The sequence below is a fragment of the Choristoneura fumiferana genome, chromosome 16 (genome assembly GCF_025370935.1).
Source record: "Choristoneura fumiferana chromosome 16, NRCan_CFum_1, whole genome shotgun sequence".
Taxonomy (NCBI): Eukaryota; Metazoa; Arthropoda; class Insecta; order Lepidoptera; family Tortricidae; genus Choristoneura; species Choristoneura fumiferana.
This window is the reverse complement of record NC_133487.1, coordinates 3038312-3053234: the sequence shown is the minus strand read 5'-3', so window position 1 is coordinate 3053234 and position 14923 is coordinate 3038312. Positions and strand designations below refer to the sequence as shown.

The window sequence follows — 14923 nt, the reverse complement described above, 5'->3', positions numbered from 1 at the left end:
TTTAAAAAAGCCTACAAGACGTCCTTATTAAAGAGTTACAGTGGTCAACTGAATTTTATTAGTAAATATTTCAATAAAAAAAAACTGCAAAATGAATTAAATCCAAAAATAGGGAAGTTTTCAGTGATATTACGTCTCGTACAGTCTCGTACGTCTCGTACAGTCGAGTTCATAAAATTGTGAGCAAAAATTTGGTCAAAAATATCTGAACACGACTCTATTGTTAACGGCGTAGAAGCGAGTTCAGATATTTTTGATAAAATTTTTGCTCACAAGTTTATGACCTCAACTGTATTTTGGAAAGCATGCCAAAGAAGTATCTTATAAATGTAGTTAAATTCTCTTATTAACCACCGACGCAAAAAGGGGGGTGTTACTCGTATAAGTTTGACCGCTATGTGATGTGTCTGTCTGTCTGTGGCACCGTAGCTCTTAAACGGGTGGACCAATTTGAATGCGGTTTTTTTTATTTGAAAGCAGGCTTTCTAGCGATGGTTCTTAGACATATTTCATTAAAATCGGTTCAGCCGTTTTTGAGATATTGAACTTTGAAGTTGGGGGTTTTACAACTTTTTGTTGGTTAGGTTAGTTTTAGTTAAGTTAGAGTGACATAAATATCGTCACTACTTAAAAAAAAACTCATCTCAAAATCGATCGTTTTTCTTGATGTAATGTCAAGGTTTAATTTTGTTAACATATTGATTTGAGATACGAGATTTTTTCAAAGTAGTGACGATATCAGTCACATGATCTCTGATTATCCAGAGAAATTAACTGAATCTGGAACTTAACAGCGGATGAAAAAAGGTCCTAAATATAAAAAAAACAATTTATGGTAACTATAATAATAATTTATTTACATGATATTTCTATGCATACTAAGAAAGCTGGCAAACTGATAATTAAAATCTTCAATTAAGGTTTCGGATCATGTGGCAGTTTGAAGCCAACCATTCTAGCCGTCTCGCTAACGCTCCTTTCACCTTTACCCTTAAATTCAACGTTAATTTCCTTGTATCTCCTTGAGTGGTGCAAGTAATCATAGTAACTTTTTGCTTTGAAGTGCATTTCGTCGATAGCTTTGCAGAGCTGTTGGTCCGTTGTCTGATATTTACGATACTGACCCAAAATGAACCTGGCCATTTGATTTTCCGCTAGCTTTTTCGTTGAGCTTTGCTTCCGGATCTCGGACAGTAATTGCCGTAAGGTTACAAGAACAGGCTTTGACGTTATAGATGCCATGCTCACACCTTTAAACAAATTAAATGTTTAACTTTTCTACCATAAGAGCTGTTATAAATTCCTCAGTATTCTCATAAGTTGGTTTATCGCCTTTACTCCAAAATTCAGATTCTGTGTTTTTCAAGTTTTCTTTTGGAAAATGATGGATAGAAGTATCATTAAATATATCTGTGTAGATAAAATTGTTTTCCAATGTGATTTCAGAAGCATATGGATTAATTTTACAAATGTATGGGACTGTTTCCTTTAAGATTCTCTCGGGATGGTTTTCGATCATAGAAGTAAAACTATTGCAAATTAGGATGCAATGCTCCAAATCTGTGCTCCAGTTACTCCAAAGAAAGTTATTAGTTAGTTGTTTTGGACAATGTGGAAAGTAGACAAGAGTAACATGTTGTTTTGATATTACATAACCACCTTCACTATTTTCCGGTATAACATCAAAACCTAACTGTTTTAAGACGGAACATTCAGTCTTGTAAAACACAGGATCGTGTACCAGGACTTTATGACATTCAAAGGAGTCTCGTAAACACAATAATAACGCGAGTTGATATCTTGAGATATTGCACTCCCCGATGTGTCCTAGCCCAAAACAGACGATTGCTTCCAATTTCCTGCTACTTAATACTGTACTCACTGATTTAAGAAAGTGTTCCAAATAATTAGAGGCTCTCAAATCATCCACAGCTGAATTGATTCGCCTGAAAAACAAAAGGAAATGAATGAAGCTTGAACAAAGAAAACTAACCTCAAAAATATAACAAGTATAAATTATTACTTTATGGTTTTATCGATATTTATAAATGTATCTTGTTCGCTAAACTTGGAGTCCTTAGAAGGTATTTTTGTTTGTTTATTTTTAGAATTTCGCTTTGAGGGAACTATTTCAAAACCATCGCAGTCGAATTGTTTTTTTGACATTTTAGAAAGAGACGTTTTTCATTAAATTAATGAAATGTCAGGCAGAGGTAGCTGAAAATTCTAATTGGTGTCATGATAATCCATTTTATTTATTATGACTTGTGTGTTTGATTTCACGAATTCGGTAAATATAATCAAATTACTAATATCAAATGTCAAATCATTGCAATAATGTTTTCGTTATAATTTTATCTTCGTAGGTCTTGCATGCCCCAACTTGTTTTCGTTAGATCAAAATGAAAAGACACCTGTCACTTTTTTAGCGCCAAACGTTTTCGAGGAAGGCGCGAATCTATGAAAACAAAAAAAAATGATTGAACAGTTTTTGTTGTGTATTTTAGTGGACCAGCAGTTTATTTCGAATTAAAAATACAACCGAATTGATATCTATCAATAACATTTTTAACTGACTTCAAAAAAGGAGGAGGTTAGATAGCTTAAGTTCTATTTTCAAATTCGCAGAAATGGGTGAATATTTAAATGTATCTATCTAGGCTAGGTATCTATTGTGTAAGTACTGGACAGGTAAGTTTTGTAGTCAAGTTTGCACACGAGAACTAATCGAATACAGATGGCAGACTTTCCAACAGTAAAACGCTTGTAAAATACGATATTACAGTGAGATTGCGTAAGTGGACTATGAGGTGACGATCGTTCCGATCGTGAGGTCCATACGTAGTTCTGTGACTTTGTGACACATTATGGCTATCAGGTATTTGTGACTAAATGTACCTACTCAGAAACTTTGCGTTAAGTACCTATTATACTTAAGTATATTTTTAGTATATATGTAGTCAGTTGATACTTCATTTTATACGCTATTAGATATGATAAAAAAATTCTGCTAGATGTGAAACTATTAAATTTGGAATATAATTAGAAACGGGTATTTCAATTTTTAAAAAAATGACACATTTTTATTTTCACAAAGCAAAAATATAAATTTTACGGACACTTTCTGACACCAATTGACCCCCTTCCAGAGTAACTGTAAAATAAGTAAAAAACCAGACAAGAGCGTGTCGGACACGCCCAAAATAGGGTTCCGTGGCTTTTACAAAAAATTCAAGTAATATTTTTCTAAGGATTTCGTATTTTCTAAGTATTTTTTTAATCTGCCAAGTTTAGGTATAGGTATGTTTTATACCTTAGGCTGCTATTTAAGAGTAAAACTTCGCTTTTAATGAAAATTTGCACTTTAAATTTGAATATTTCGCATAAAAACCAATAAATCGAAAAATCGTCTGCGCAAACCCCTAATGGTTTTAAAATACCTATCCAATGATACCCCACACTATAGGGTTGGATCGGAGAAAAAAAAATCACCCCCACTTTACGTCTATGGGAGGTACCCACCCCAATTTTTTTTTTTTATATATTGTACCATTTTGTCGGCATAGTTTACGTCCTTGCAAAATTACAGCTTTCTAGCATTGATAGTCCCTGAGCAAAGCCGCGGACGGACGGACAGACAGACAGGCATGGCGAAACTATAAGGGTTTTGCCATTTTGGCTCCGGAACCCTTAAAATGGGAATAGAACTCGCGACCCCAAGCTTCGTAATGACTCAGGTTCTTTGACATGGTCACATATAATCTTATAGCAGGGTTTCTTAAAGTGGGATCCACGGGCCCCGTAGGGGTCCGTAGCATGTGTATCAAGGGTCCGCAGTAGGTCAGTCTGTGAACAGTTATCAGGAAACTAGTTTTCGCCCGCGGTTTCACCCACGTGGAATTCGGTTATCCTTCGGGAACTGTGCATTTTTTCGCGATAAAAAGTAGCCTATGTCATTCTAGCTCTGACCCATTAAACTATCTTTATGCCAAAAATCACGTCGATTCGTCTCCCCGTTTCAACACACACAATATGCATAGGGTAGGATAGGGGGCAGAATTGGGACAAAAACAAAGGATAACCTTGAAACTTGACAAATATCTGTTTCTTTTTAAGGCGATTTTTTTCGGGTGCGTTTGACCGAATTATATTTCGTTTCTTTAAGAAAGAACTCACTGAATTCCCGACTTTTTGCGGGTAATAAAGTGAAAATTTTGTTGACGACCCACACAACACCCAAAGATAAATGTTCTACTTGCTACCACCATTACTTCTAAACACCGGATCGAATCGAGAATTCGGGCTAATCATATACGCGTCCGAATATGACGAAATGACTGAACGCGTTCATTAGTTGAAGAGGAAATAACACAGTTTGTAATTGGCGTTAAATATTCACTATGCTCGTAAAAATTTGATGGATGCGATCTATATGATTATTATAGAGGAAAATGATAATATATTGTATTGCGATAGTTACAGGGTGTGCCATGTTTTCTATTGAGCTCATTGGAGCAATATGTTACCTACGTATTTTTCGGATTAGGTAAGTATCTCATTAAAATTATAATAGTAGCCGTTACGCGCGACTCCGTTCGCGTAGAATTCTTTTATTGCTATCCCGCGGGAACTATGCAATTTTTCGGTATAAAAACTATCCAATGTCCTTCTCCAGGACTCAAACTATCTATATACCGAATTTCATCCAAATCGGTTCAATGGTTTAGATGTGATGTAGTAACAAACATGCAAACAAACAGGCATAGACTTTCGCATTTATAATATTAGTGGGGAAATAAAAGAATATATAAGATAGGGACGGCGACACCCAATCTACTCGGGAAGCATGGAGTAAATGAATTAGAATAGTATGATTTAAACTCACAGTTTGCCAGGACTAGGTATGGCTGGCGCGGTGAGCGTCTTGGCCACGCAATGAACAGAGAAAACGCTGACGTGGTTTGTATATTTGTACATAGTAGGAGTATTTTTATGTTAGGATTCTTTTATAGATTTGTGTATTATATTATTTAACCTGTCCTCTCCCAGAGGCACAAATTTGTGCCCAAATTCCTTTGATCCTGTTATCCTGGGAAATGACAGATTAAAGCAATGTATTGTAGCTTCCACTATCTATTTTAATTTTTAAACTCACTTTTTGTCTGTCCCTGACTGATACTCCTCTCATCCACTCATAGGTTGACCGGTAGAGATCCCTTAAAGGGATAAGTTCGCCTTTGTACATATATTTCATTGTTTGTCATCTGTGTTTGTTTACTTATTTTGTACAATAAAGAGTTTAGATACATACATACGTGGATTTCAAATAATGGCTGTCACGTCACCGGATGTCTGGTTGCCTTCCACTTTTATAGAAGCACGCCTTTTAAGTCTACACCTAGAAATGAAATGAAATGAAATGAAATGAAATGAAATGAAATGAAATATTTATTTATTTGCTTTGCTAGCATCTGAGCCATGACTTCGTTTCATTTTCTCTGTTCATTGCGTGTGTTGCGAGACAACAAGCGTCCCGGCCGCGCAATGAACAGGCCATATGCGTGCCATATACTAACGAAGTGCAAAAGTCGAAGTTCGTATCTTGCTGTCCCGCTTTCGCTAATATTATTTAATATGAGAATGAGAGGGACGGTACGATAAGAACTTTGAATTTCGTAGTAGCCCCCCAGCAATCGCTCGCCACGACTCCTATGGCGTGAAATCATGCCCGGGCTGCATGTTAGGTACTTACTCGAATAAGTTCCAGTTTTATCTCAGAAAAAAGTTTATAAAAGCTTTCATCCCAGCCTATATACGTCCCACTGCTGGGCACAGGCCTCCTCTCAGAACAAGAAGGCTTGGGGCATAGTTCCCACGCGGGCCCAGTGCGGATTGGGAACTTCACACGCACCATTGAATTGCTTCGCAGGTTAGTGCAGGTTTCCTCACGTTGTTTTCCTTCACCGCAAAGCTCGTGGTACATTTCAAATGTAATTCCGCACATGAATTTCGAAAAACTCAGAGGTGCGAGCCGGGGTTTGAACCCACGACCCTCTGCTAGGTCAAACCACTAGGCCACCACGGCTTACAAGCTAAGCTTATACAAGCTTAGCCGCGAAAAAAATCCCCTAAAGTTCATAGACAGCTTAGGCCAGTGTGGCTCAAGCTTGCGTCGTTGGTGCTTTGGGCTCTGTAGAACTCTGGGGTCTGTGGTCTCATCCCAGAGAATGAAGTCTTATTACCATAGACGTTAGAGCTAACGTTACTCGGATCAATTAAGCGACAATACGGAAGTTACAAAACGACTAATCATTAATATTTCATTATGCCTCCGAACATAACGAAGGTAAATGAAAATCTAAGACTTCTTTCTGGCAAGCGTGAGAAAGGATGCGTTCACACCAAATACTTTTTTTATTATTTAAAATTATGAGACCTCGTCAGCGTACCCTAATATGTTAATCTAAAATATAGTTGTAGCTTTCAATCTGTGAAAGCATTATTACAATGGATGCACTAGTTCCATAGATTAAGATTCTATCCTACCTACAAAAAACATTTACTTCTATATTTCAATAACATTACAGAGGACAAAACAATGTATTACCGTTTAATTGGAACTTAAATATGTTCTTTTCACTAGTTCCCACCCTAAATAAGTCCGTCCTTGTACAAGTATTTAGGTTAGGAAAATTGCCTACTAACATAGAGTTACATTTAGGACGCGCCCGTTGCGCATATCGAGTGCCCATTGTCCGAGTTGTATGGCTCTGACAATCAAAAATTATGCCTACAGCATTCGAATCACGAACGTATTCGTTCCACCGTACCGTAACAGAACAAGGCGACAATAACATATCGAATACCTCCAGTTTGGTCCTGACTACGATTCGGAACACAGCCAGCGCGGGAAAAATATTTAAAAAAAACTTTGGAGGTTTTTCAACGGACAACATTTTTCATAAGTATTAACACACTTTCTAAATGTGCTAAACGAGATGCGTAACTTTAGTAGGTAATATATTCAGAGGGGCAATTAATTCGGTTCGCGTCTTTAGTTTTTATATAACAAACTTTAATCTGCTCCGGCACTGTTTTTCTAAAATGCATTTAGTTGTGGCACGTCCGTGGACTGCAGCTATCGTGTGTGTGTAGTGGATGGGTAGACGTGGTACATTGAAGTTTTTGTGAGAGTGAACCATGGATCGGTTCACTGTGAACCGGCGATCGAAACGCAAGAATGAGGGGTTCCTTACGAAATGGAAGGCGAAATACGTCGGGAGCATATTGCACAGGCGCTCGTGGGTTAGCAGTGGATTTGACTTAAATGTAAGTACTTACATCTGAACATTAAGTTACAACATGGAAATTTAGAATATCTGTATAGTCGTTAATAGTAGTACCTAATTTAAAAGAGTTAATTTATCACCGGATCCAACACAATTAGGTGCTCCAGTGCCACCTAATGAGGAACATAAGAGAACGGTATTGTTACATTTAGTTTACACTTTGTGAAGAACCTCTAAGGTGCATGATGGCTGAAACCTAAATAAGATCTTCCGCATGTATTTTTTTGTTTATGCCAATATACATAGGTAATATCTAAAGGGCTCATATTGATTAGCGTTCGGTAAATGATCGTCTCCGTCTATTGCATGCATACACCAAGGCACTATTCAATGGATGGTCACTAATCTATTGACAGTAAAACGCTGTTCATTCCCTTGGTAGAGTTTTATCAGTTACCTTCTACTTACTAGATGCATTGTTATTAGTTGATAGATATAGTGTGCTAGCAAATCAGATACGGATATTTTGAGGATCGATTATTTGCATCGTTGTTAATTTGTTTCAATTAAACAAAAAATAATACAGTTAATGTTAAGGATGACGAATTTTGGACGGAATGGTGTTTTTGTATGAAACAAAAAATATTTAATTTATGTGTATAATTAGTTCCTAGCTTATTAATTACATACCCTGAAAATATCCGCACCTAATTTTCTAGCCTTATATATCCCAAAACATTAATTATACCTAGGTACCGTTGATTTATGCAAATAAATAAAAGTTTGCCAATGCAAAGTTGCGGATCTCAATCTTACTTAAATTATTAATTCTGTTCTTAAAGTAAATAAACAGGCACTTTGGAATTAGAATAGTGTACTCATTCGGAAGTGTATGCGTAATTAATTACTAACCAACTTAATTCATTAAGTAGGTAGTTAATAAATTAATTCAATGAACATTAGTTATTTAACACGAAACACATTCAAATCATTATCAATATCGATCTAAAGATAAAACTCGTAGTCAACCTAATCTTATCATTTAAATTAAACATCACCGAACCCACATGACTAACTTAACCAGTGACTAACTGGACTAAAAAATGAATAAGTAACTATTTTAATTGTTATTCAAATAACGTAGTCACTTTCCACTGGTCATTATATAAAATATATCAATTTGGATACAGTATACAATGGATACGTGACCGCCTGCTTCCTTATTCGTTTTTGCATTCGAGAAATCTATTGTAATGTTTGCGATTCGTGTGGTTTATTGAATGCTGTAGTTTGTCTCTTTCTATTTTATGTTTCCGGAAAAAGACTGACAATATTAAGTAACTCATTCATATATGTACAACATAAAGGAGTGGCCATATCGCTGCTTAAAAAACGGTGACGGTACGGAATCGCAGTGACGCATCGTATACGCATCGTTTTTTTAATGTTTTCCACACCGCTGCTTAAAATACGCAAACGGTGCGGAATCGCAGTGACGTGCCGTAATCGTCACGAGTTATTTGGTTCGGTAAAGTCCTGAAATTTACGACTCCGTATTTTAAGCAGCGGTGTGGAGAGCATGCGATAAAAACGGTGCACATACGATTCCGGTCACTGCGATTCCGTACCGTCACCGTTTTTTTAAGCAGCGGTATGGCCGCTCATTAAAAGGAGACAGCTAAATTTTATTTACTTACGAGTACATGCCTTACCTACTACGCTTGACTGAAATTACGCATCGTTTGTGCAGCGTGCCTTGCAGTTAGTTAATTAATGGTGTCCCAGAGCCGGTGTTGTACGTACGGTAATGATGTATTAGGTGTTTTGTAAACAAGGTAACACAGGTGTCCTGTGCGTGGTATTTTGACTATAAGTTAACACTCGTTGCTTATGTTCTGTTTAAAATTATCTTCCTTCTACCTATCCCGATTCAATCCCGGCGTAGAATTCGTTTATTGCTATCCCGCGGGAATTATGCAGTTTTCTAGGAGTCAAGCTATCTGTAATACCGAATTTCATCCAAATCAATTCAGCGGTTTAGACGTGATGAGGTAACAAACAAACAGACTTACAAACCTTGGGAAGCATAAAAGGCGACATCGATTCCGAAAAGCATTACACGCATGAATAAGAGGTTCTGGAGAAGCAATAACGAATTCCAGAAGGCGAAGTGTTGACGTCCTCGCGTAAGAAAGACAACCCGACAATGATCGCGAAGCCATTGGGTACGATTAATACAAAACCGATCATTGTTGGGATCCTGCAGTGAACATTATTTGGTCAACACGACGAAGATAACATAAACGACAAATTTATAATACCAACTACTTATAACCACCAGCATTCGGCACTATCAGAACAGCGGTGTGGCTATCAGCCGCCTGGGGCGGAAGAAAATTCTGTCGCCCTCTTATTTATAATAATAATAATAATAAATTCATTTATTTCGGGCAACTTGGCCCTACAATAAATACCCCTTACAGACTAAAATTACATTATTTATAATCAATATTTAAAAACTAAATTGGTGACAAAACGGCGTGAACCCCGTTGAGTACCGTCCCCGACGTCGCATTTATCTGCGGCATGGTCCGCGTTCGCCGGAACACGACGTCTTTCGGCCAGAAGGCAGCACTCGCGGATGTCCCCATCAGCAGCCGGCGGCACGCGCACACAAACGAGCTTGAAGTGCACGTAGTGGGTATTTAGGGTACTCATTCTAATCGGTCGAATCGCAGGTGCGAACATTTATTTTTGTCATGCATTATCACATCATCAGCCTATACACGTCCCACTGCTGGGCACAGTCCTCCCTCAGAATTGAGAACATTGGGCCGTAGTTTCCACGCGCACCCAGTGCGGTTTTGGAACTTCACATAGCATTAATTTTTATGGTATTTTGCCGCCCCCTAAATTGCTGTCCGGGTAGAAACGCCCCCCGCCCCAACTACGGTACGCCACTGCTATTAGAAGCATATTAACGTTAGGTGTTCTTCATTTTCCAACACTTCTTTATCTTTGCTCTATTATAAAGTAGCGGTTTAAGTAAACACAATTCAAGATCAAGAATAACCCGGATGTAGACCATCAAATGCGTGCGCTATAGTCACAAGTATGGCTCGAATGCTGCAAATCTGCTTTATTCAGCTGTTATTACCGTCTCCAATCTTCTAAATGTAGTTTTAAGTAGAGTGAATTTTATCATAATGTTTATTCATGTTTCCGTAGCGTGACGGAGTAAATGATAAGGTCTCGTTAAACTCCACTTTTTCTCATTCACTTTCATCGTAATATTTGTTATTATGTAGGTCACTTGGTACACTTGCACTTGGAACTAACAGTGGAAAAGTGCATAGCGGGAAACTATTTAGATACTAATTTACTTGATGTTGCACGCGACTTCATTTGCGAAAAGTTCAATCGGGCGAGTGCAGGAATAAAAACCGTCCTAAGTCCTTTTCAGGGTCTCAAATATTTTATAATAAATACGAAATTCGGCCGCTAATTCACTCATTATCAAGTTCTACTCCAAAAAATCCAAATTTAATATTTGTCTTTGTCAAATTAACTGTACTTACTACTCGCCTACTCGTGAAAAAATTTTAAGGTCTCTACCTGCACCGTATTAGCCAAGACCGTAATAGGAAAGTGTCAGGAACGATATTTCAAGCGCATACATGACACGCGACGGCGATAATTGTTTAGGAAACGTGGTAGTGGGCATACTTTTTAATACAAAAATAGTAGTATGTACAACAAGAGCATAAAACGAGCCATTTTACCCGAGACGTTCATAGAGCCACCCGAGCCGGTACGGCGAGGGTAGATAGACACATCGAGAGGAAAGTGGGCTTAATGCTCGAGTTTTATACTCTGCTTTTCACTTTGAGTACGAGGAGATGAAATAGCAACAGTGGAAACCTTGTTCACATATTAGGTACCTTTTATGTTTCACGCATTGCTAAAATAATTATAAATATTTAGTTTTATTGAGTTATTTTGACTTATTTGATTGTTTTTTAGTTTTATACAAATTAAAAATTATTAAAAATATATATCGAAACTTTTTTGTTTGTGGCTGTTTACACCTGATTTCCTTGGTCTTACCTATTGTTAGACGAAGATTTTACTTTATGCACTAGAGCATAAGAAGTCATTTTATGTCGCCTAGATCCAGCATAAACACGAACTTTACGTGCTGAGCAGCCCATCTGGTTGCTTGCTGAGCAGCCCATCTGGTTGCTTGCCCTCTCTCCGGTAAGCTGTAAAAGCCGTCTGAGGCTAACAGAAACAGTCCGTCCGAAAAAAAAACGAACTTTACGAGCATGAGAAGTGAAAAATTAAGAACATGGTTAATTACTATGTCAATTATGTTATGACAGCCTATTTCCTAATAACGTAATGATATGGTACAAAAACGCAAAGGTATCCGTATCATAGATTCGATCTCGGTGTATTGCACTGTAGATAAAACAAACTTAGCATTTGCTGTTTTATAATAAGTAAGATGTGCAATTTAGGACTGTAAAGCTGAAGCAATAAGTTGGGTTTATAAGCTACTATCAAGTTTGACGGCATGTTGTAGAAGTGATTGCGAAAGACAAGTCCTACAGCAAGTTAACGTTTCATACTTATAAACATTATGGTTTGTGTGAAGTTTAGTTGCCACAGAGTGTTAGAAGGTAAAGGTCCGCATTTTTAAATTAAAAAACGTGATCAGTGAACCACAAGTGTTACGTAAGTGCGTGTTTTGTTTACAAACAATTGAAACGTCAAAAAACGCGGCAAACGCAGTGACATTGAATCTCTAAAACAAAAGGTGCAAACATTTGGTTTCGGAACACCGGATCAAATTGACGTGACGTTTGTGTTTTTTTAATTTGTTAACAAAGGTCGAAGGTGGAGTGCCATTATGCCCCAGATTTTCTTTAAAAAAGTAATGGTGGTGCGGGAGCGAGGTGACTTCGAGGTAAGTAACTTTCACTTTTAGCGCTGCCTTGCCGGGACCAGCGGCTGATATCCGCTGGTTTATTTGACAAAAGCCGGTTTACGCATCAATTAACTATAAATATAATAAATAAACACATGATAAACAGGTGATTGAGTTAGTTATGAGCTCGGACGCTCTTTAAGCTATTTCCTTTCACTTTTTATATTAGATAGATATGCATTGAGTGATCGGCAATTAAAAGTTACTAAACGTTGAATAAGTAAACTATTAAGTTAATAACTACCGTGAGACTCAAGACACATTGACTAAGATTTAACTAAACAAGTTATTTTTAGGCGAAGAAAAAAACCTTGCGTGATCTATGAAATAGTTTACTTAACTTTTTAACTCATTTTATATTTTTATCATTCTCGATAATACTAATTCTTTCGTTTAGTTTTTACTCGACCAAGCTTCTGTTTTATAAATAATTCATGTTGGATTGCCTTGTCTCGGATATGAAATGAGATCAATTTAGAACTAGTAATGAAGGTGCAACATAATGTCGTAGAATAAATTGTAGTAGATACTTCAGTACATTTGATTGCAAGTAGACGACCTTGCCATTATCTTATACTCGTAGCTGCTTAAATAATGTATTAAGTTAACCTTTCACTCTTCGTAAATAAATAAATGTATGTATGTATGTAAACTCTTTATTGTACAAAAGAAAATTAACAAAATACAACTGACAAACTTTAAGATACTTGTACAAAGGCGGACTTATCCCTTTAAGGGATCTCTACCAGTCAACCTTTGAGTGGATGAGAGGAGAGGAGCAATACGTTAGGGTCCGACAAAGGGTGAATTTAAGAGTTAAAATAATGGAAGCTACTATACAGTGCTTTAAACAATATAATACATAAACTACAATATAAATAAATAAACTACTATATATATGACCATAATACATATAATATATAAGCATATTAAACAAAGGAATGTTCTCAAATATTTAAGGAGAAATAAACTAGCAATACTAAATTGTTCCAGAAATGTTGCAAATCAAAAACATTACGACGTGCAAAATTAATAAAGGTATTTTAAATTCTTCACAATTTTTCATCAAATTTTTTTCACCGCTTCACAAAATGTACGTGCAAGTACTTAAAACGTAACTCCAAATAAAACAGTTTAATCCAAATAAATGTTTTGCTACGTTTTGACAACTTTTTATTATTGTCTCAAATTATGTGCCTAATGCCCAGCAATGTACTAGTTTCGGCCGATAAAATGAAGATCATTGACTAATACAATCAAATAAAACGATACTTTATTGAACAACACATACCTAGCTTGCATAGTACCTACCCTTAGTGTAAGTTTTCGGTTACAAAATACGTCTCGATCGCGTTCGCGTTAAAATCTCACTTCGTATTGAAACACGAACAGCGCCTCTAGCGGAACGTTTGCGATGTTCGTGTTTGCATACAAATTGAGATTTTAACACGAACGCGATCGAGACGTATTTTGTAACTGAAAATTTACACTAAGGGCACTGATGTATTCCGCTACGGAGAGTAATAGCCTGTCAAATAACGTCACATGAAATTTTCTACCCTACAGGCTGTCCTCTCTGGTGTTAGCAATCCATGGGTAGTGGTGCTTACTTAAGATTCATCAAGTGCATTACTCGTTTGTCAACCTATTCGTAAAATAAAACCGGCCAAGAGCGTGTCGGACACACCCAACATAGGGTTCCGTAGCCATTACGAAAAAAATTAGTCGTATTTTTCTAAGGATTTCGTATTTTATACGGAATCTTCCAAGTTTAGGTATATTTTATACCTTAGGCTGCTATTTACTCTTAAACTACTAATAATTCTCAAGCAAACTTAGCCGTTATAGTTTTCCTTGTAAGATTGATATACTTAATACCATCCTGATTTTTTTCAAATTTTCCACCCACCGGTTTAGATTTTAGAGGGGAGGGGACGCTCGATTTTAACGAAAATTTGCACTTTAAAGTTGAATATTTCGCAAACAAATCACTGAATCGAAAAATTGTCTTAGCAAACCCCTAATAGTTGTAAAAGACCTATCCAAAGATACCCACACTATAGGGTTGGATGAGAAAAAAAATCACCCCCACTTTATTTCCATGGGAAGTACCCTAAAAAAAATATTTTTAATTTTTTATTATACCATTTTGTCGGCATAGTTCACATATATATTCGTTAAAATTTACAGCTTTCTAGAAATGAGAGTCCCTGAGCAAAGCCGCGGACGGACAGACAGACAGACATGGCGAAACTATAAGGGTTCTATTTTTGCCATTTTGGCTCCGGAACCCTAAAAATGAAGTTAATAATTCCCATGACCAAGTCATTGATATATTTTTGGCAGAAGGGAAATTGCACAGCCATCGCCTATCATAGTACTTTGTGGATTGCCTAATTCTCTAACTCGTCATTCAGGTTCGTAAGTAATACTTGAAGTGCACTGGTCAATTAATAGTGACAGCTCGACTGTAAGATTTGGCAACAACCTGTTGATTGGATAAATGGTGGAACAGTGTTAGGTTGTTGACAGTGCTGCTTTGATATTGACATATGGTCGGGCACTTCTCAGCTTTTTTTACCAAACCATGCGTCTAAGATCGCATTAGGTACCTAACGCACATACGCTTCCATTTACTTTTTCT

General features: G+C 36.9%; 1 protein-coding gene across 4 annotated transcripts in view; it reads right to left on the bottom strand.

Moving 5' to 3' along the window:
- Positions 1-829: 829 nt before the first annotated feature.
- Positions 830-14923, bottom strand: part of LOC141436325 (protein FMC1 homolog) — a 40612-nt gene continuing 26518 nt past the window's right edge. The window contains exons 1-3 of one of the 4 annotated variants that reach the window (XM_074099260.1): positions 2024-2049; positions 1883-1946; positions 830-1250 (exon numbers count right to left, since the gene is read on the bottom strand). In XM_074099260.1, the coding sequence (XP_073955361.1) occupies positions 916-1242 (327 nt within the window). In that variant the 5' untranslated portion in view covers positions 1243-1250; positions 1883-1946; positions 2024-2049 and the 3' untranslated portion in view covers positions 830-915. Of the gene's footprint in view, positions 1947-2023; positions 2174-14923 lie in introns of those variants that run through there. The other 3 variants (XM_074099258.1, XM_074099261.1, XM_074099259.1) reach the window with 3 other exon arrangements.